The 23,604-nt window shown below is 45.3% G+C and overlaps 1 protein-coding gene across 4 annotated transcripts in view; it reads right to left on the bottom strand.

Annotated features, from left to right (window-relative positions):
- The window catches only part of LOC139415029 (unconventional myosin-VI-like), a 144,093-nt gene that overhangs the window by 77,446 nt on the left and 43,043 nt on the right, over positions 1–23,604 (bottom strand). For all 4 annotated transcript variants that reach the window (XM_071162776.1, XM_071162777.1, XM_071162779.1 and 1 more), the window contains exons 3-10: positions 14,951–15,020; positions 14,592–14,665; positions 13,736–13,865; positions 11,355–11,460; positions 9,596–9,651; positions 9,405–9,502; positions 8,916–9,080; positions 5,448–5,528 (exon numbers count right to left, since the gene is read on the bottom strand). In XM_071162776.1, the coding sequence (XP_071018877.1) occupies positions 5,448–5,528; positions 8,916–9,080; positions 9,405–9,502; positions 9,596–9,651; positions 11,355–11,460; positions 13,736–13,865; positions 14,592–14,665; positions 14,951–15,020 (780 nt within the window). The remainder of the gene's footprint in view (positions 1–5,447; positions 5,529–8,915; positions 9,081–9,404; positions 9,503–9,595; positions 9,652–11,354; positions 11,461–13,735; positions 13,866–14,591; positions 14,666–14,950; positions 15,021–23,604) is intronic.

Below are 23,604 nucleotides of genomic sequence, written 5' to 3'. Positions count from 1 at the left end.
GGGCCGAATACTTTCGCAAGGCACTGTATGTATATAACATACAGTTGAAGTCTGAAGTTTACATACACCTTAGCCAAATACATTTAAACAAGGTTTTTCACAATTCCTGACATTTTAATCAGAGTATAAATTCCCTGTTTTAGGTCAGTTAGGATCACCACTTTATTTTAAGTATGTGAAATGTCCGAATAATAGTAGAGAATGATTTATTTCAGCTTTATTTCTTTCATCACATACAGTGGGTCAGAAGTTTGCATACACTCAATTCGTATTTGGTAGCATTGTTATTAAATTGTTTAACTTGGGTCAAACATTTCGGGTAGCCTTCTACAATAAATTGGGTCAACTTTGGCCCATTCGTCCTGACAGAGCTGGTGTAACCGAGTCAGGTTTGTAGGCCTCCTTGCTTGCACACGCTTTTTCAGTTCTGCCCTCACATTTTCTATGGGATTGAGGTCAGGGCTTTGTGACGGCCACTCCAATACCTTGACTTTGTTGTCCTTAAGCCATTTTTCCACGCATAGCATAGTCTGGCTTTTTTTTATGGCAGTTTTGGAGCAGTGGCTTCTTCCTTGCTGAGCGGCCTTTCAGGTTATGTTGATATAGGACTTGTTTACTGTGAATATAGATACTTTTGTACCGGTTTTCTCCAGCATCTTCACAAGGTCCTTTGCTGTTGTTCTGGGATTGATTTGCACTTTTCGCACCAAAGTACGTTCATCTCTAGGAGACGGAACACGTCTCCTTCCTGAGCAGTATGACGGCTGCATGGTCCCATGTTGTTTATACTTGCGTACTATTGTTTGTACAGATGGACGTGGTACCTTCAGGCATGTGGAAATTGCTCCCAAGGATGAACCAGACTTATGGATGTCTACAAAATGTTTTCTGAGGTCTCAGTTGATATCTTTTGATTTTCCCATGATGTCAAGCAAAGAGGCACTGAGTTTGAAGGTAGGCCTTGAAATACATCCACAAGTACACCTCCAATTGACTCAAATTATGTCAATTAGCCTAACAGAAACTTCTAAAGCCATGACATCACTTTCTGGAATTTTCCAAGCTGTTTAAAGGCACAGTCAACTTAGTGGATGTACATTTCTGATCCACTGGAATTATGAGTAAAGTAAAGTCATTTGTCAGTAAACAATTTTTTTGAAAAAATACTTGTGTCATGCACAAAGTAGAGGTCCTAACCGACTTGCCAAAACTATAGTTTGTTAACAAGAAATTTGTGGAGTGGTTGAAAAACAAGTTTTAATGACTCCAACCTAAGTGTACGTAAACTTCCGACTTCAACTGTATATATGTCTCACACATATATACATATACACATAAACTCAGCAAAAAAATAAAATGTCCTCTCACTGTCAACTGTGTTTATTTTCAGCAAATGTGTAAATATTTGTATGAACATAAGATTCAACAACTGAGACATAAACTGAACAAGTTTAGAGAAAGTGACTAAGAGAAATGGAATAATGTGTCCCTGAACAAAGGGAAAGTAACAGTCAGTATCTAGTGTGGCCACCAGCTGCATTAAGTACTGCAGTGCATCTCCTCCTCATGGACTGCACTAGATTTGCCAGTTCCCGAACATTTCTGGGGGGAATGGCCCTAGCCCTCACCCTCAGATCCAACAGGTCCCAGATGTGCTCAATGGGCTTGAGATCTGGGCTCTTCGCTGGCCATGGCAGAACACTGACATTCCGGTCTTGCAGGAAATCAGGGACAGAACGAGTAGTATGGCTGGTGGTGTTGTCATGCTGGAAGGTCATGTCAGGATGAGCCTGCAGGAAGGGTACCACATGAGGGAGGATGTCTTCCCTGTAACGCACAGCATTGGGATCGCCTGCAATTACAAAAAGCTCAGTCTGATGATGCTGTGACACACCGCCCCAGACCATGACGGACCCTCCACCTTGATCCCGCTCCAGAGTACAGGACTCGGTGTAACGCTTTTTGCCAGTCCTGTCTGGTGCAGCAACGGTGGGTTTGTGCCCATAGGCGACGTTGTTGCCGGTGATGTCTGGTGAGGACCTGCCTTACAACAGGCCTACAAGCCCTCAGTCCAGCCTCTCTCAGCCTATTGCGGACAGTCTGAGCACTGATGGAGGGATTGTGCGTTCCTGGTGTAACCCGGGCAGTTGTTGTTGACATCCTGTACCTGTCCCGCAGATGTGATGTTCGGATGTACCGATCCTGTGCAGGTGTTATTACACGTGGTCTGCCACCGCGAGGACGATCAGCTGTCCGTCCTGTCTCCCTGTAGCACTGTCTTAGGAGTCTCACAGTACGGACATTTCAATTTATTGCCCTGACCACATCTGCAGTCCTCATGCCTCCTTGCAGCATGCCTAAGGCACGTTCACACAGATGAGCAGGGACCCTGGGCATCTTTCTTTTGGTCTTTTTCAGAGTCAGTAGAAAGGCCTCTTTAGTGTCCTAAGAATTTCATAACTGTGACCTTAATTGCCTACCGTCTGTAAGCTGTTAGTGTCTTAATGACCGTTCCACAAGTGCATGTTCATAACACACACACATACACACACACACACTTACCCCAAGTTCTGTTAAACCATTGTACTGTGACATTCTGGTGGACACAAAAGATTTTGTAATTTTGACCACAAACCCTAAACTACAGAGCAAAACCACATCATGCATTTAGAGAAAGCATGCAATCCCACAACACTCAGCACTGATGTGAACTCTGAGACAAAAAAGATCTTCCCAAAATTCACATCATAATAAAATCTAAAAGAAGTAGTCCTGGTCACAGCACCAAATCCATAAATCACCTGATTGTCCTGAATTGTATAGAGAAGCAATGTAAAGAGACATATAATCAACACAAGGGACAGGGGACATGGTATGGAACAATGTATGGGCAAGGATTACAAAATTCTGGCAATTTTCCAGGATTTCTGGAAACTGAAATCTGGATTTCTGGGAAAGTTACCAGAGTTTTGCCACCCTGGTACGAGCTTATATGCACTGGCAATAATCATGAAGGCCTTATTCACCTTAACACCTAGCTGTAATGTACCTACCACCTAAAAGCAACACCTAGTTGTACTGTACCTACCACCTAAAAGCAATCCCTAGCTGTACTGTACCTACCACCTAAAAGCAACACCTAGTTGTACTGTACCTACCACCTAAAGCAACACCTAGCTGTACTGTACCTACCACCTAAAATCAACACCTAGCTGTAATGTACCTACCACCTACCACCTAAAAGCAACACTTAGCTGTACTGTACCTACCACCTAAAAGCAACACCTAGTTGTACTGTACCTACCACCTAAAGCAACACCTAGCTGTACTGTACCTATCACCTAAAAGCAACACCTAGCTGTAATGTACCTACCACCTAAAAGCAACACCTAGCTGTACTGTACCTACCACCTAAAAGCAACACCTAGCTGTACTGTACCTATCACCTAAAAGCAACACCTAGCTGTACTGTACCTACCACCTAAAAGTAACACCTAGCTGTACTGTACCTACCACCTAAAAGCAACACCTAGCTGTACTGTACCTACCACCTAAAAGCAACACCTAGCTGTACTGTACCTATCACCTAAAAGCAACACCTAGCTGTACTGTACCTACCACCTAAAAGTAACACCTAGCTGTACTGTACCTACCACCTAAAAGCAACACCTAGCTGTACTGTACCTACCACCTAAAGCTTCACCTGAATATAATCTGCTTAGGTTAAACATACACTGAAAACTCAACCCAACAAGTACTCAGAATCTCTTCACTTACTTGCTAGTTTTAACAATAGAAAGATAATTACTGATATTTCTATGCGTTTAAACTAAACGGTACTATTACCTTTACTAAAAAAACGTTATCTGTCTAAAAATGTCCATACTCAGAGAGACACTTCTTCTGATGTCCCCAACTAGCCTACACAGAACAAATGAATCATCACTGTCCCTCAAGAGGAGAGTAAAAGAGGCATAGTGTTGTCCAGGTCATTTCTTCATAACAATAACAATTCATTACGGTGAGTTCTGAAGGGGTGCCATACACACAGCTGCAATATTGGAGTACTTACAGCTGTATGCATAATTCATCAAAGGGAGAAGGCAAAGGAAGGAAGTCATTTCATTGGGAGGATAAAGAATTCTCATTGATGTGGTACATTACATCTATCCATACGGTCATGTCAGTGGCTCCTTTCCTAATTCAAATGTTTGCTGCTTATCTGCATCACATCTCAGAGAACAATTTTTCAAGAGGTAAAATACAAAAGGTTTCAATCTGGCCAGAATGAAAATAAAACTTTTAGGCTACTTGTGGGAATTTAAAAACTTTTAAAGTAAAACATGTCTCTACTAGAAGCCACTGCATCAGCAGACCAAGACAAAACAACAATCCTCCTTTGACTGAGCAATCCATTAAGTAAAGGTAAAAGCCACTGAGACAGATACAGGGAGCAAGGTGGGGGTAGAGAAGTACATTCTGTTCACTCTCTCCGCAGACAGAGTCGTGCCTAAGTGCATTTCCAATTAGTTCAAGAGATGAGAAACTGTCTGTCATTAGATAGCAAAGGGAATCCTGGCCAAAAACTACAGATAAGAGAGAGTGTTTCCGTCTGTGATTTTCATGGATATTGGAATACATGGAGTAGTGAAGATGCAATTCAACCAATATATAATGTGCACGAGGAAAGAAAGTGGATAAGGGGTTCAGAGAGAGATGGAAAGTGAGGGGGTTAAGAGAGAGAGAGATGGAGAGTGAGGGGGTTGAGAGAGATGGAGAGTGAGGGGGTTGGAGAGTGAGGGGCTTGAGAGAGAGAGAGAGGGATGGAGAGTGAGAGGGTTGAGAGAGAAATGGAGAGTGAGGGGGTTGAGAGAGAGAGAGATGGAGAGTGGGGGGGTTGAGAAAGAGATGGAAAGTGAGGGGGTTGAGAGAGATGGAGAGTGAGGGGGTTGAGAGAGATGGAGAGAGATGGAGAGTGGGGGGCTTGAGAGAGAGAGAGAGAGAGAGAGGGATGGAGAGTGAGGGGGTTGAGAGAGAGATGGAAAGTGAGGGGGTTGAGAGAGATGGAGAGAGATGGAGAGTGGGGGGCTTGAGAGAGAGAGAGAGAGAGAGAGAGGGATGGAGAGTGAGGGGGTTGAGAGAGAGATGGAGAGTGAGGGGGTTGAGAGAGAGAGATGGAGAGTGGGGGGGTTGAGAGTGAGATGGAGAATGAGGGGGTTGAGAAAGAGAGAGAGATGGAGAGTGGGGGGGTTGAGAGAGATGGAGAGTGGGGGGTTGAGAGAGGGAGAGAGATGAAGAGTGAGGGGGGTGAGAGAGATGGAGAGTGGGGGGCTTGAGAGAGAGAGAGGGATGGAGAGTGAGGGGGGTGAGAGAGAGATGGAGAGTGAGGGGGTTGAGAGAGAGATGGAGAGTGAGGGGGTTGAGAGAGATTAAGATATGTACCGTACCTCTGGACTCTTGCGGTTCTGAAGGATCTGTTTGTCCGTGTCCTTGTTTGCAAAGAAGCGAGTGCATCCTCTGTTCAAATACTGCAACATAGACAAGAATCAGTAAACAGCAGCATATTTCATGGATCAATATACCGCAGTATGACAGTTTTAACAATACCTCAAATATCTATTGAATATCCCATCAACGCTGGTCCAGGATGGTTTAACATGATCGTCAACACATCGGACACCATGCATGACCAGTTGCAATATGGCAAACTTGATGACTTTTGAAAGTCAAAGCAAAGTAATATATCCACATCACTGTCTCTGTGTGGACTCAAATACTGATTTTTCGTTTCTTGAGTCTTGAGGATTCACCATTGTTCACAGCAAAGAGTTTATATTTGGCACAAAAGACGTTTCTCCCTCTCTGTAATTGCTTTTGTGCGACTTTAATGACTTCTCAGTAGCCTGCTCTCTTCCTGCCTGTCACTAGAGATACGGCCTGATGGTGAGTGCGACGACAACTTCCCAGGTGGGTAGGAGAGAAAAACAAAACAGAATCCGGTGGCTTATCTTGTTTGTACGAGAGGAGTATTCTCAGCTGAAACGGAACAAAGGTTTTCATTACAGAGATAGGCCTTTGGGAGGATTCTGTATCTCTCTCCCTCCCCACCTCATTTTTTGTTTCCAGATCAGCAGAAAACAAGTTTAAAACGGATGAGACCATTAGAGGAAGGTAGCTCGGTCAGGCAGAAGTGCCTTGCTTACTGCCCAGAAGAGTGGCTTCACTGGACAGATAGAAATAAGAGGCACGGCCACACAGTACACACATTTATGAAAATATGAGAGGGGAGATGTAGCCTACCGCTGAAATCATATATGTGTCAGCATTGACGTTTGACTTAGTTAATCCTATCTTTTCACTGCAACTTCCTTCCTGTCTAGCTGCTCAAACCCATTTTCAATTCGGGATCCATTAGATGCAAATCTGTACTTGGTGTGAAAGAGAAGACACTTGACTTATATGGGTGCTGTTGTTAATTCTATATTCTAATCTGCACCTCTCGCAAGATGCGCCTGAGCCCTTGTAAAATGTCTGCCGAGAGCCAGGATCTCCAAAGGTCAATAGTAATGTCCAAGTGGAATTGGATATCAGCAGAAATGTCACTGCCATTAACCATGCATCACCCCATTTGTTTATCTCCATTACAGTGGACGATATTGCTGTCAAGAAGTGGAGTCAAAGCACCTCATCTTCCTGAGGCTGAGCGGGACCAGAAACTGAAAGAGACTGAGGCTGAGCGGGACCAGAAACTGAAAGAGACTGAGGCTGAGCGGGACCAGAAACTGAAAGAGACTGAAGCTGAGCGGGACCAGAAACTGAAAGAGACTGAGGCTGAGCGGGACCAGACACTGAAAGAGACTGAGGCTGAGCGGGACCAGAAACTGAAAGAGACTGAGGCTGGGCGGGACCAGACAGTGAAAGAGACTGAAGCTGAGCGGGACCAGAAACTGAAAGAGACTGAGGCTGAGCGGGACCAGAAACTGAAAGAGACTGAGGCTGAGCGGGACCAGACAGTGAAAGAGACTGAGGCTGAGCGGGACCAGAAACTGAAAGAGACTGAGGCTGAGCGGGACCAGACACTGAAAGAGACTGAGGCTGAGCGGGACCAGACACTGAAAGAGACTGAGGCTGAGCGGGACCAGACACTGAAAGAGACTGAAGCTGAGCGGGACCAGAAACTGAAAGAGACTGAGGCTGAGCGGGACCAGAAACTGAAAGAGACTGAGGCTGAGCGGGACCAGAAACTGAAAGAGACTGAGGCTGAGCGGGACCAGACAGTGAAAGAGACTGAGGCTGAGGGGGACCAGACAGTGAAAGAGACTGAGGCTGAGCGGGACCAGACAGTGAAAGAGACTGAGGCTGAGCGGGACCAGAAACTGAAAGAGACTGAGGCTGAGCGGGACCAGACACTGAAAGAGACTGAAGCTGAGCGAGACCAGAAACTGAAAGAGACTGAGGCTGAGCGGGAACAGACACTGAAAGAGACTGAAGCTGAGCGGGACCAGAAACTGAAAGAGACTGAGGCTGAGCGGGACCAGAAACTGAAAGAGACTGAGGCTGAGCGGGACCAGACAGTGAAAGAGAGTGAAGCTGAGCGGGACCAGAAACTGAAAGAGACTGAGGCTGAGCGGGACCAGAAACTGAAAGAGACTGAGGCTGAGCGGGACCAGACAGTGAAAGAGACTGAGGCTGAGCGGGACCAGACAGTGAAAGAGACTGAGGCTGAGCGGGACCAGAAACTGAAAGAGACTGAGGCTGAGCGGGACCAGAAACTGAAAGAGACTGAGGCTGAGCCGGACCAGACAGTGAAAGAGACTGAGGCTGAGCGGGACCAGACAGTGAAAGAGACTGAGGCTGAGCGGGACCAGACAGTGAAAGAGACTGAGGCTGAGCGGGACCAGAAACTGAAAGAGACTGAGGCTGAGCGGGACCAGACACTGAAAGAGTCTGAGGCTGAGCGGGACCAGACAGTGAAAGAGACTGAGCCTGAGCGGGACCAGACACTGAAAGAGACTGAGGCTGAGCGGGACCAGACAGTGAAAGAGACTGAGGCTGAGCGGGACCAGACAGTGAAAGAGACTGAGGCTGAGCGGGACCAGACAGTGAAAGAGACTGAGGCTGAGCGGGACCAGACAGTGAAAGAGACTGAAGCTGAGCGGGACCAGACAGTGACAGAGACTGAAGCTGAGCGGGACCAGATAGTGAAAGAGACTGAAGCTGAGCGGGACCAGACAGTGAAAGAGACTGAAGCTGAGCGGGACCAGACAGTGAAAGAGACTGAAGCTGAGCGGGACCAGACAGTGAAAGAGACTGAAGCTGAGCGGGACCAGACAGTGGAAGAGACTGAAGCTGAGCGGGACCAGACAGTGGAAGAGACTGAAGCTGAGCGGGACCAGACAGGGAAGTTTAAAAGAGGGACTCAATAGTGGACACAGCAGGAGAGTTTTTACAACTTAGCTAAAAACCTGCCAGCTAACTATAACAGAATGGGCTTTCCTTAAAGTACAATGAGATGGATAGTTTTATTTGTGAAGTTGATGCCAAGAAAATAAACGATGGCTGAGTGTGCCATCTAGTGGTCTCCGAGCCACGGAGCAACATTAACAATTCATGCAAATGTCTATCATGACTTGACATTTTTATAGCAGCATTTTATCTTAAGCTGAAACACCAAAAGGTGTGAGCCTCCTTAATAATTAATGATGCACTGCGATAATCAGAGGAGCTTCTCTGCCCCCCGTAGCAGAGACAGCAGAGACTGCATAGGACAGCGCAGTGTCCTTAGAATGACGAGACAAGGTTATACCTTTTTCGACTGAGACGAACCAAGCCGAGCAATACAGCGCCAGCCTGGTTACGTATCCACTCTGGAGGGACAAGACAGGGAACAGGGCTGGCCCGTAGGCCACACTCACCCTGAAGGCGTCTGGTGATTCCAGGTGGAACTTGGTCCTGATGTCCTCGGAGGCTCCAGCACACAGCCGGTAGAAGATGTGGTAGTTCCTCTCCTCCTGGCTCTGCTGGCAGATCCTGGATTTCTCCAGCAGGTAGTGGGACACGAAGCCTCCCACCACAGTATTCTAAGTGACACAACAACACATGTTCAATTAGCATCAGAACTGGGTTCAAATAATACTTTAAATAATGTTCAATATTTAAAGATGCAGTCCGGGCTCTTAATAAGCAATCATACATTTATAAAATATATTATACGAATTGCTTTTTTTTATTTTACTGGTACAATGGAACAAACACAAGTCTCAAAACTAATCTCCACCCATCTGGCACTCGAGGCAAGCCAAAGCAGACACAAAGTATTTTAAAGAATTGTCAAATCACTATTTTTGTGTTGTTGTCTGATGATTTCATTGATAGTGAATTATTATGCAGTGGTGCTGCTGCACCTTTTCGTTGAAGTGGATCTCTACAAACTTCCCAAAGCGACTACTGTTGTTATTCCTGACAGTTTTAGCGTTTCCAAAAGCTTCTAGCAGGGGATTGGCTGTGGGATTGATGAAGAAGAAAAGCAATTAAAACACTAATCCATACTGTGTGGTATTAGGTCATGCTGCTGGGAAGTGAAATTAATATTTACCTTCAACTATTCTCTCATCAATATCTTGACCTGTTCCATAGGATGTTGTCAAATATCTAAAGCCAGAAAGAAATAATCAGAGTTAAAGTGGAAGTTTAAAGTTTTACATAATGGCCTTATTTTCACTCTGTTGTAGTTGATCCCACAAACCATTTTTATTTTATTTCGTTATATATGTATAAACCACCCCTCAAATTTCTTGTTATTAACAAACTATAGTTTTGGCAAGTCGGTTAGGACATCTACTTTGTGCATGACACGAGTCATTTTTACTACAATTGTTTACAGACAGATTATTTCACCGTATTTAAATTCCAGTGGGTCAGAAGTTTACATACACTAAGTTGACTGTGCCATTAAACAGCTTGGAAAATTCCAGAAAATTATGTCATGGCTTTAGAAGCTTCTGATAGACTAATTGACATCATTTGAGTCAATTGGAGGTGTACCTGTGGTTGTATTTCAAGGCCTACCTTCAAACTCAGTGCCTCTTTGCTTGACATCATGGGAAAATCAAAAGATATCAGCCAAGACCTCAGAAAGTGTTGTAGACCAGTAAAAAAAGCCCTATAACGACATAACCTGAAAGACCGCTCAGCAAGGAAGACTATGGTTTGCAACTGCACATGGGGACAAAGATCGTACCTTTTGGAGAAATGTCCTCTGGTCTGATGAAACAAAAATAGAACTGTTTGGACAGAATGACCATCGCTATGTTTGGAGGAAAAAGGGGGAGGCTTGCAAGCCGAAGAACACTATCCCAACCGTGAAGCGCGGGGGTGGCAGCATCATGTTGTGGGGGTGCTTTGCTGCAGGAGGGACTGGTGCACTTCACAAAATAGATGGCATCATGAGGCAGGAAAATGATGTGGATATATTGAAGCAACATCTCAAGACATCAGTAAGGAAGTTAAAGCTTGGTTGCAAATGGGTCTTCCAAATGGACAATGACCCCAATAATACTTCCAAAGCTGTTGCAAAATGGCTTAAGGACAACAAAGTCAAGGTATTGGAGTGGCCATCACAAAGCCCTGACCTCATCCTATAGAAAATGTGTGGGTAGAACTGAAAAATCGTGTGCGAGTAAGGAGGCCTACAAACCTGACTCAAGTACACCAGCTCTGTCAAGAGGAATGGGCCAAAAATTCACCCAACTGTGAAGCTTGTGGAAGGCTACCCGAAATGTTGGACCCAAGTCAAACATTTTAAAGGCAATGCTACCAAATACTAATTGAGTGTATGTAAACTTCTGACCCACTGGGAATGTGATGAAAGAAATAAAAGCTGAAATAAATCACTCTCTCTATTATTATTCTGACATTTCACATTCTTAAAATAAAGTGGTGATCCTAAGACAGGGAATTTTAGCTAGGATTAAATGTCAGGAATTGTGAAATACTGAGTTTAAATGTATTTGGCTAAGGTGTATGTAAACTTCCAACTTCAACTGTATATATAAAAAACAGTTCTAGGGATCAACTACAATCATATAGAGTGAAAATACGTCTACAGGTAAACATTTGTGAGCTTCCCCTTTAATGTCAGTACTCTCAGAATAGACTTATTGTATATGAACCATTAGAAACAGCCTGCCAGATCAGACTGGTTCTGTGTCCCAAATGGTACCCTAATCCTTATATAGTGCACTACTTTTGACTAGCTCTGGTAAAACATAAAATAATGCACTACATAAGGATTGGGGTGCCATTTGGGACACATCCTGTGTGTTGACGATACACAGGGAATGTCATGACTTTACCGGAGGACAAACTTGGTGTTCTCAGTCTTCCCGGCACCAGACTCCCCGGACACGATGATGGACTGGCTCATCTTCAGCACCCTCATGTCCCTGTAGGCCTTGTCAGCTGACACACAGACATCCAGACAGTTGTTTACAATTTGTTAACCCTCTCCTTTCCCTCAGTGATACAAAATGTATCTCAATGGGATCATAAATTAAGCCTATGGTTGCATTAGACATGCAAACTGTACAATGAATGCTCCTTGTACTTCTAAATCACATTCTAGATGACAGTATTCATTGTTAACCATTTACCTCAGTGACATACAACTTCTCTGAATGGAATCCTCAAGATGATGTTTGCATTAGCAAAGTCACACTGCACAATGAATGCTCACTGTTAATAGGCAGGGTTGGGTAGGTTACTTTCTAAATGTAATCTGTTAGTTACTAGTTACCTGTCCAAAATCATAATCAGTAACTTCACTTGTGGATTACCCAAACTCAGTAACGTAATCTGATTACATTTCGTTACTTTTTAAAGATTACTTTCCCCTTAAGAGGCATTAGAAGAAGACAAAAATGGATATGCTACCAATTTAACGACTTCTATTGCAGGATGAATAATGTTAAAGTTCACATATCTGGCCATATATGGATGTTGCACGTTACTTTATGGGTTGGTTATGAAGGCTTCTTCTTCTAAAAACCAAAGTATATCAGAATTCCAGTCATTCAAATAAATTATCTTGATCTTCAAGAATAGGACTTGGAAATATAGCCAAATTGTTTTACCTGAGCACGACCCCAAAACTAAGGACTTATTAGCCAGCCCTACTCTGTTGTTTATGATTGTGTTGTCATGGAGGACTGATTGGGCTCATTGATTAGAGTTGAAAAATAAATATTGCTCTCATGGAATGGCATGCTTTGAGCACTACTGAAAGTGCTATTGACGTGAAAAAGGAATGCCATATGCTGCATTTGCTATAGGCCTATTGTTTCAATAACAAAATGTTTCAATAACAAAATACCTGCCCCGCCTTTTTGGGGGGAAAAAGCTGAGGGATGGGCCTCGAAAAATGTAACCTCTCAAATTAATAGACAGAGATATGGATGCAGAGACTGACCATCCATATATCAAAATGATTGTTTTAACCATGTTATGAAGCTATACAGTGTTTGTTTACATTTATTTTGTTTACAAACGTTGGGGTAAAACAAGCTTATATTTTGGGTTCTCATGGAGTGTGACAGTTGAACTAAAATCAACAGGCATTTATAAGTTATATTCTTCAACAATCAATGGATGTAAATACAATTTATAAGTCCAAAAATGGATGTAGCATCTACAGATTGCTCCATTAAGTCTATCAAAAGTGTGCGAGTTTGAGAATGTGTCCATCAGGCCAATGGATTTTTTAAATGTTATATCAGCATGAATTAGACTGAGTAATAGAAGCCAGACTTGGGATGGGATCCGCACTATGCAGCTGCTTCAAGAGCGCATTTTCACAGGCTGTCCACTGGTTTCGAAAATAATGATTGATAGGCAACTTAAACTTCTTGAATTCAACCATTATTGGGCTCAAATACACATTTGTGAACAGTCAGCGACAACAACCAAAATCTGTAAGGCGCAAATAGCTAAATGAGAGAGCAGCAGTGTGATTTACATCAATGCGCGATGTAGATATCAACAATAAATGATCTCTCTATCGCCGTAGACTACACCACTGCGGTCATCCTTATCTCAGAGCGTTTATTCAAGTTGGATAGTCGCACCATTGGAAGACATAGCTTGGACTGTAGCCTACAAAAGTCCATTCCTGCTCTTTTCCCGCAATCCATCAAACACATTTGGTGTGTCGTCATAGGGGTCTCTGACCTCTGGTCACACTCGCTCAGTTGGAACACATTTGTGCCTTTTTTCAATGCTGATTTGAATGTCATTGAGAAAACAGAGAAGTGTCAAAGATTTTTTTTGTAAACATCCTTTCTGAATCTAAAAGTAATCCTCGAAGTAATCATCTACTTTTTCAAAAGCATTTGTAATCTGATTAAAATATTTTTGCTGGTAACATAACGGTTTACAGTTAGTTTTTTTGCAATCCCTTACATGTAACGGCTCAGATTACATGTAATCCGTTACTCCCCAACCCTGTTAATAGGTAGCTAAATCACACTGGTAAGCAAAATGACTATAGACTGCCCTCTGGTGGGCAGATGTGAAAGCGTAACACATTGTCAGCTCAAAAGTGGTAGTGTCCCGAATGGCACCCTATTCTCTACATAGCACACTATTTTTGACCTATATAGTGCCCATAGAGCGCTGATCAAAAGTAATGCACTATACAGGGAATAGAGTGCCATTTGGAACCTTCCTTCCCAGTTCTCACCGATAGCGTAGACGTGGGGCGGAAGGGTGCCCAGGGACCTCCCATGGTACTGTTTAATGGTCTCGGAAGCATAGAGCTTTGGGATGTCATAGTAGGGGTTCACTGCTATCAGGATATTAGCTACAAACGTCTGGGAGAAAAACAAAGAGAAGTCAGAAATACTCTAGTACACATATAGGAATCTGTTTTTAGTGAGACGCTGTACTAGCGTACATTTGTGTTGATATGACACCCAGTTTTTTCTCAGTGACCTAAGAAAACACTTGAGTCCCATCACTGCTAAAAGGAATTGTCACTTCATAGGACAAAGTAGGCTGTTTCTCACTGCAACCACTAGATGCCACCTGTTGGAAAACAAGTGTCCCACCGGTCTCCTCTCCGCACCTGCCGTCATTCACGTCCCCCTGCCTGCCCCCTGTCACATCAGAGGACCTAATTAAGTTCAGTGGGGAACAGGATAGCACTCCCTGGCTCTGTTCTGCTCCCTGGCTGATTATAGAGGTCACCTGAGCCTGGGGTAGACACAGGGGCCAGCAGGGAGAGTGACAACAAGAGCTAGCTGTGTGTGTGTGCCACTGTAACTGGCCTACCTCCCAGCAAACACCTGACACAGCCCTGAGTGACAATGACAAGCCCATCACGCATGTCACACTGGGAAGCAGGGAGGGAGGGGACCCACCACAACACATACAGTAGGCACAGAGAGACAGAAGTGACAGGGCTTTAGCATGATAATGAGTGGGTGTTCTATTGAACTCACCCCTGCTGGTTCAACTTGTGGCCTGTTCACCATTGCGCTGACCAGATTGATGAGGAAGACAGCAGGATATAGCTATGTCTGTTATAAAGTACTTACATAAATTCTGTCTTTACTATACCGCACACGGACGTTGTTCAAGAGTGTGGCTTCATTCAAGTACATTAAAGAACCTGAAAAACAACAGATCTGAAGTAAGTTAAGCCAGACTAATCACAACTGTCAAAAGAAGAGGATGGATCAAAATGAAAAACACATAAGAACTTAATGGCACAAAATGACATTCCTCAATCCTCAGGGGAATAATTTGCATTGAGCAACAGTTTCAGGGTTGTAATTTAGTTCATAACTTCATATAGTGCTGTAAAAACACTTAGGTGTCAGTTAGGGTAGCTTTATGAGATGGTGAGAAACAAAAACCTTGTGGAGACTGAAGCCTTTAGGTAAAACAAACTCACAGTTGTCTTCCACATGTTTGTTGACATCATCCTCAGCCGGAAACACTTGGTTGATCTGGGCCGTAAAGCTCTGAAAAAACAAGATGGAGGTAACAGATGATCAACTAGTCTTTTGTACTTTTAGCATGCCACTATGCTGACACTAGGCTGTTGTCTTTGTTGAAGAGTGGCCAACTACATCAAGTTCACGTGGCTCAGAACATTAAACAATACCCAAAGCAGAGAGAAAGCAGAACATTAAACAATACCCAAAGCAGAGAGAAAGCAGAACATTAAACAATACCCAAAGCAGAGAGAAAGCAGAACATTAAACAATACCCAAAGCAGAGAGAAAGCAGAACATTAAACAATACCCAAAGCAGAGAGAAAGCAGAACATTAAACAATACCCAAAGCAGAGAGAAAGCAGAACATTAAACAATACCCAAAGCAGAGAGAAAGCAGAACATTACCCAAAGCAATACCCCAAAGCAGAGAGAAAGCAGAACAGTAAACAATACCCAAAGCAGAGAGAGAAACAGCAGAACATTAAACAATACCCAAAGCAGAGAGAAAGCAGAACATTAAACAATACCCAAAGCAGAGAGAAAGCAGAACAGTTAAACAATACCCAAAGCAGAGAGAAAGCAGAACATTAAACAATACCCAAAGCAGAGAGAAAGCAGAACATTAAACAATACCCAAAGCAGAGAGAAAGCAGAACATTAAACAATACCCAAAGCAGAGAGAAAGCAGAACATTAAACAATACCCAAAGCAGAGAGAAAGCAGAACATTAAACAATACCCAAAGCAGAGAGAAAGCAGAACAGTAAACAATACCCAAAGCAGAGAGAAAGCAGAACATTAAACAATACCCAAAGCAGAGAGAAAGCAGAACATTAAACAATACCCAAAGCAGAGAGAAAGCAGAACATTAAACAATACCCAAAGCAGAGAGAAAGCAGAACATTAAACAATACCCAAAGCAGAGAGCAAAGCAGAACATTAAACAATACCCAAAGCAGAGAGAAAGCAGAACAGAAAAGCAGAGAGAAAGCAGAACATTAAACAATACCCAAAGCAGAGAGAAAGCAGAACATTAAACAATACCCAAAGCAGAGAGAAAGCAGAACAGTAAACAATACCCAAAGCAGAGAGAAAGCAGAACAGTAAACAATACCCAAAGCAGAGAGAAAGCAGAACATTAAACAATACCCAAAGCAGAGAGAAAGCAGAACATTAAACAATACCCAAAGCAGAGAGAAAGCAGAACAGTAAACAATACCCAAAGCAGAGAGAAAGCAGAACATTAAACAATACCCAAAGCAGAGAGAAAGCAGAACATTAAACAATACCCAAAGCAGAGAGAAAGCAGAACATTAAACAATACCCAAAGCAGAGAGAAAGCAGAACATTAAACAATACCCAAAGCAGAGAGAAAGCAGAACATTAAACAATACCCAAAGCAGAGAGAAAGCAGAACATTAAACAATACCCAAAGCAGAGAGAAAGCAGAACATTAAACAATACCCAAAGCAGAGAGAAAGCAGAACATTAAACAATACCCAAAGCAGAGAGAAAGCAGAACATTAAACAATACCCAAAGCAGAGAGAAAGCAGAACATTAAACAATACCCAAAGCAGAGAGAAAGCAGAACATTAAACAATACCCAAAGCAGAGAGAAAGCAGAACATTAAACAATACCCAAAGCAGAGAGAAAGCAGAACAGTAAACAATACCCAAAGCAGAGAGAAAGCAGAACATTAAACAATACCCAAAGCAGAGAGAAAGCAGAACATTAAACAATACCCAAAGCAGAGAGAAAGCAGAACATTAAACAATACCCAAAGCAGAGAGAAAGCAGAACAGTAAACAATACCCAAAGCAGAGAGAAAGCAGAACAGTAAACAATACCCAAAGCAGAGAGCAAAATACCCAAAGCAGAGAGAAAGCAGAACAGTAAACAATACCCAAAGCAGAGAGAAAGCAGAACATTAAACAATACCCAAAGCAGAGAGAAAGCAGAACATTAAACAATACCCAAAGCAGAGAGAAAGCAGAACATTAAACAATACCCAAAGCAGAGAGAAAGCAGAACATTAAACAATACCCAAAGCAGAGAGAAAGCAGAACATTAAACAATACCCAAAGCAGAGAGAAAGCAGAACATTAAACAATACCCAAAGCAGAGAGAAAGCAGAACATTAAACAATACCCAAAGCAGAGAGAAAGCAGAACAGTAAACAATACCCAAAGCAGAGAGAAAGCAGAACATTAAACAATACCCAAAGCAGAGAGAAAGCAGAACATTAAACAATACCCAAAGCAGAGAGAAAGCAGAACATTAAACAATACCCAAAGCAGAGAGAAAGCAGAACATTAAACAATACCCAAAGCAGAGAGAAAGCAGAACATTAAACAATACCCAAAGCAGAGAGAAAGCAGAACAGTAAACAATACCCAAAGCAGAGAGAAAGCAGAACAGTAAACAATACCCAAAGCAGAGAGAAAGCAGAACATTAAACAATACCCAAAGCAGAGAGAAAGCAGAACAGTAAACAATACCCAAAGCAGAGAGAAAGCAGAACATTAAACAATACCCAAAGCAGAGAGAAAGCAGAACATTAAACAAACCCAAAGCAGAGAGAAAGCAGAACATTAAACAATACCCAAAGCAGAGAGAAAGCAGAACATTAAACAATACCCAAAGCAGAGAGAAAGCAGAACATTAAACAATACCCAAAGCAGAGAGAAAGCAGAACATTAAACAATACCCAAAGCAGAGAGAAAGCAGAACATTAAACAATACCCAAAGCAGAGAGAAAGCAGAACATTAAACAATACCCAAAGCAGAGAGAAAGCAGCAGAGAGAAAGCAGAACATTAAACAATACCCAAAGCAGAGAGAAAGCCAAAGCAGAGAGAAAGCAGAACAGTAAACAATACCCAAAGCAGAGAGAAAGCAGAACATTAAACAATACCCAAAGCAGAGAGAAAGCAGAACATTAAACAATACCCAAAGCAGAGAGAAAGCAGAACATTAAACAATACCCAAAGCAGAGAGAAAGCAGAACATTAAACAATACCCAAAGCAGAGAGAAAGCAGAACATTAAACAATACCCAAAGCAGAGAGAAAGCAGAACATTAAACAATACCCAAAGCAGAGAGAAAGCAGAACATTAAACAATACCCAAAGCAGAGAGAGAAAGCAGAACATTAAACAATACCCAAAGCAGAGAGAAAGCAGAACAGAAAGCAGAGAGAAAGCAGAACAGTAAACAATACCCAAAGCAGAGAGAAAGCAGAACATTAAACAATACCCAAAGCAGAGAGAAAGCAGAACATTAAACAATACCCAAAGCAGAGAGAAAGCAGAACATAAACAATACCCAAAGCAGAGAGAAAGCAGAACATTAAACAATACCCAAAGCAGAGAAGAACATTAAACAATACCCAAAGCAGAGAGAAAGCAGAACATTAAACAATACCCAAAGCAGAGAGAAAGCAGAACATTAAACAATACCCAAAGCAGAACATTAAACAATACCCAAAGCAGAACAGTAAACAATACCCAAAGCAGAGAGAAAGCAGAACATTAAACAATACCCAAAGCAGAAAAAGCAGAACATTAAAAGCAGAGAGAAAGCAGAACATTAAACAATACCCAAAGCAATACCCAAAGCAGAGAGAAAGCAAAGCAGAACAGAACATTAAACAATACCCAAAGCAGAGAGAAAGCAGAACAGTAAACAATACCCAAAGCAGAGAGAAAGCAGAACATTAAACAATACCCAAAGCAGAGAGAAAGCAGAACAGTAAACAATACCCAAAGCAGAGAGAAAGCAGAACATTAAACAATACCCAAAGCAGAGAGAAAGCAGAACATTAAACAATACCCAAAGCAGAGAGAAAGCAGAACATTAAACAATACCCAAAGCAGAGAGAAAGCAGAACATTTTAATCATTAGGTATATTTGGATTCCAATCAATCTGCTTGCTTTTAATGATATAAATCATGAGTCTTTGAAAGTCTGTCAATGTGTTATATTTGCACTCCCAATGAGCTACTAAAAATACTGACTGTTCAGATGCCATTGCTGGCGGGGCCTGGCTCTAGGGCCTGGCGTACGCAGCAGTAAGTGACAAATCAGGGGACAATTGATTATTTGGAGAGAGGCAGAAACAGGATCTGGGAGCTAGCTAGAGAGGTGTTGGCTGGCTGCAAGCTCTTCCAGCCCATGGTCGTTAGTCAGCACCTCCACTGCAGAGTACAGCCACTGTGCCATATTTACTAGAGGCTGGAGCTAGTCTGGCGTTAGTAGGGTGTGTGTGTTTGTTACTCATAGCACGTGTTGTGTTTAGGGTAAACACATCTGGTGGACACTATGGGTTATTTCAGAATCCTAAAAGCATCTCAAAGCACATCGCGAGTAAGTAAGCGTGATTCAGGGTGTGATAGAACACCAAAGGGTTAGTCTGACTGATGAGATTTACTAGTCCTTCCTTCTCTCTCCACCCCTCCCTTCTCTCTCTCTCCACCCCTCCCTTCTCTCTCTCTCCTCCCCTCCCTTCTCTCTCTCTCCTCCCCTCCCTTCTCTCTCCACCCCTCCCTCCCTCTCCACCCCTCCCTCCCTCTCTCCACCCCTCCCTCCCTCTCCCTCCCTCCCTCTCTACCACCCTACCCACCCCCCCTCCCTCTCTCTCCACCTCTCCCTCCCTCTCTACCCACCCCTCTCTCCCTCCCTCTCTACCCACCCCTCTCTCCCTCCCTCTCTCTCTACCCACCCCTCCCTCCCTCTCTCTCTCTCTACCCACCCCTCGCTCCCTCCCTCTCTCTCTACCCACCCCTCCCTCGCTCTCCATTCTCCATTAAGTCCCAGAGAGCTTGAAAGAAAAGTCGGTCACATGCTTCTGATTTGTCACAAAAACAAACTGTGTTAAAAGTCCAAACTAAGGGGGGCAGCTAAGTCCAAGCTACAAAGAAATACATAGTCTATCCCAATGTTTTCAAAGTTAGCTAATCCAATGTAAAGATATTTTTATTAAAGCATTTATGGGATACACATCCATGTTCATAGAATTCTGAACAAACATACATAAGTTCTCTTCTGCACTACTAGGCTAACCAAAGTTAGTGAAAGCTCACTGGCTTGCTCCATTCTCCTTCTGCATGGATATATTCTCCTGGCCAGCCCCTATAACACAACACCAGCTAAAAGCCTTCTGCCATTTTACCTTACCACTCCACAAGTGATTTGGGCAGACATGGGGCCTACACTAGGGAAAAATGTACATGTTTAACAAATATTTGAGAAGTTTGTGTGGGGAACACATGTGGGCCCGACATAAGGCCTTAGGCCTTTCATGTGGGCCATGGGGCCAGACACAGTGGATACATCCCAAAAGGCACCCTATTCCCTACATAGTGCTCAACTTTTGACCACTGCCCTAACTGCTGGTCAAAGGTAATGCACTATGTAGGGAAAAGGGTGCCATATGGGATGCAGTCAGCCAGATCCTGCTCCCTCCTGTGGGCCATGGGGCCCTGTCGTTTGCTCTCAGCTCCCTACTGTGGGCCATGGGGCCCTGTTGGCCCCAGCTCCCCCATGTGGGCCATGGGGCCCTGTTGGCCCCAGCTCCCCTCCTGTGGGCCATGGGGCCCTGTTGGCCCCAGCTCCCCTCCTGTGGGCCATGGGGCCCTGTCGTTTGCTCTCAGCTCCCTCCTGTGGGCCATGGGGACCTGTCGTTTGCTCTCAGCCCCCTCCTGTGGGCCATGGGGTCCGGTTGGCCTCAGCCCACTCCTATGGGCCATGGGGCCCGGTCGGCCTCAGCCCCCTCCTTTGGGCCATGGGGCCCGGTCGGCCTCAGCTCCCTCCTGTGGGCCATGGGGCCCGGTCGGCCTCAGCCCCCTCCTTTGGGCCATGGGGCCCGGTCGGCCTCAGCCCTTTCATGTGGGCCATGGGGCCCGGTCGGCCTCAGCCCCCTCCTGTGGGCCAGCCCCCTCCTGTGGGCCATGGGGCCATGGGGCCCGGTTGGCCTCAGCCCTTTCATGTGGGCCATGGGGCCATGGGGCCTGGTTGGCCTCAGCTCCCTCCTTTGGGCCATGGGGCCTGGTTGGCCTCAGCCCCCTCCTTTGGGCCATGGGGCCCGGTTGGCCTCAGCCCTTTCATGTGGGCCATGGGGCCCGGTCGGCCTCAGCCCCCTCCTGTGGGCCATGGGGCCTGGTTGGCCTCAGCTCCCTCCTTTGGGCCATGGGGCCTGGTTGGCCTCAGCTCCCTCCTTTGGGCCATGGGGCCTGGTTGGCCTCAGCCCCCTCCTTTGGGCCATGGGGCCCGGTTGGCCTCAGCCCTTTCATGTGGGCCATGGGGCCCGGTCGGCCTCAGCCCCCTCCTTTGGGCCATGGGGCCCGGTTGGCCTCAGCCCTTTCATGTGGGCCATGGGGCCCGGTCGGCCTCAGCCCCCTCCTGTGGGCCATGGGGCCTGGTTGGCCTCAGCTCCCTCCTTTGGGCCATGGGGCCTGGTTGGCCTCAGCTCCCTCCTTTGGGCCATGGGGCCTGGTTGGCCTCAGCCCCCTCCTTTGGGCCATGGGGCCCGGTTGGCCTCAGCCCTTTCATGTGGGCCATGGGGCCCGGTCAGCCTCAGCCCCCTCCTGTGGGCCATGGGGCCTGGTTGGCCTCAGCTCCCTCATTTGGGCCATGGGGCCTGGTTGGCCTTAGCTCCCTCCTTTGGGCCATGGGGCCCGGTCAGCCTTAGCTCCCTCCTTTGGGCCATGGGGCCTGGTTGGCCTCAGCCCCCTCCTTTGGGCAATGGGGCCCGGTTGGCCTCAGCCCTTTCATGTGGGCCATGGGGCCCGGTCGGCCTCAGCCCCCTCCTGTGGGCCATGGGGCCTGGTTGGCCTCAGCTCCCTCCTTTGGGCCATGGGACCTGGTTGGCCTCAGCTCCCTCCTTTGGGCCATGGGGCCTGGTTGGCCTCAGCCCCCTCCTTTGGGCCATGGGGCCCGGTTGGCCTCAGCCCTTTCATGTGGGCCATGGGGCCTGGTTGGCCTCAGCCCCCTCCTGTGGGCCATGGGGCCCGGTCGGCCTCAGCTCCCTTCTGTGGGCCATGGGGCCTGGTTGGCCTCAGCTCCCTCCTGTGGGCCATGGGGCCCGGTTGACCTCAGCTCCCTCCTGTGGGCCATAGTGCCTGGCTAGGCCAGCAATTTAGCCCGTGTCTCAAATGGCACTCTTGTCCATCACCCTATTCCATATGTAGAGCACTACTTTGAAAGTATTAACACAATATAGGGAATAGGTTGCTATTTGGGATGCGGCCTTAGTCTCTCCAAATAAAGAGGCACAGCAAGAGGGATTTTAAATCTCCAAGGTTGAAGAAGCCAAGGTGACATACAGTCAGTTCATTCTTTCCTGCAATGGGCCCAGACTGGCAGGATTTTATAGCACTGAGCCACGTGAGGGGACTGAAGTTTAGAGGAGCGGGAGAGGGAGAGAAGGAAGGGGAGGAGGATGACGCAATGCCCCCTGAATTTAAACACGTCCCCCCTCGGTCTCTTGCTCTTTCACCGACACCAAGGCAGAGTGAAACAGTCCAGAAACTGTCAGCGTCCCAAATGGCACCCTATTCCCTTTATAGTGCAATATTTTCAACCAGGACTCACAGGGCTCCGGTCTAAAGTAGTGTACTGTATAGGGAATAGGGTGCCATTGGGGACGCAGCCCCAGTCAGGAACACATTACCTAATGCTGTGGGCCACAGAGTCCGCCATTGTGGCTAAAGCTGTGAGTGTGACGTGGTGCCATGCACTGAGCAATGCCTCTCTCCTGAAGTCCCCCTACAGGGGTCTACCAGGCTGCGTATGCCGCTGCGGCTCTGAGTGGGTCGGGTGACATGGGAGCTCACCGTACACTGGCACAAACTGGCTGCCACTGGACAGAACACACATTGTGCCCCTCAGACTCTGTGTTAAGGCCCAGAACTGGCCATAACGGCCAGAGAATGGACACATCCGTTACGCGCACGCGCACACGCACACAGCTTCCTTCATAATAAAGGATCTGACAGAGTCCCATGCTTTATGGGCCGGATGTAAACACACTAAGGGAACAGATTGTTTGAGGACGACATTCAGCTGATGACAGAGCCACACAAGGAAGCATGAGTTACCATAGAAACTGGGTTTGGCTAACATCAAAAACTTTGTGTAACACATGATCTAGCCTAGTGAAAAAGTGAATTAACAGTGACTGGTGGCTTCTATGGGTAAGCCTACTTGATCTCAGATACTGGGGCTTCATTTTGGACCAGTGTCGGAAGTTACCCTCTGTCGGGTATCACGTATAGGGCGCCCTCTGCCGGGTATCCCGTATAGGGCGCCCACTGCAGCTTTTCTAGAAAGAGAGCTACTTCAAAAAAGTTAAACACGTCGCAAGCTACAATTATTTTTTTCTAGCTTTCAAATAGGCACATTCTTCTCTTCTCTCCCCCTGGGTCCTAATTGTACAAGAGAAAGTAGTCTGTCAACATACTTGGTAAAAGAATGCTTAATAAACAACTAAGGGGGACCTATAAAATGTGACCCCCCTCCAAAAAATTATGTTTAATATTTTCCTAAATGATGAGTTTTATTTTCCTGGTTTTAGATTTGTTTTAGTTTTTCACTCTTAAAATTACAATTGT

This window comes from Oncorhynchus clarkii, chromosome 8 (assembly GCF_045791955.1).
Source record: "Oncorhynchus clarkii lewisi isolate Uvic-CL-2024 chromosome 8, UVic_Ocla_1.0, whole genome shotgun sequence".
NCBI classification, from domain to species: Eukaryota; Metazoa; Chordata; class Actinopteri; order Salmoniformes; family Salmonidae; genus Oncorhynchus; species Oncorhynchus clarkii.
Note: the sequence above shows the minus strand (reverse complement) of the source record. Positions and strands in the feature narration are given on the sequence as shown.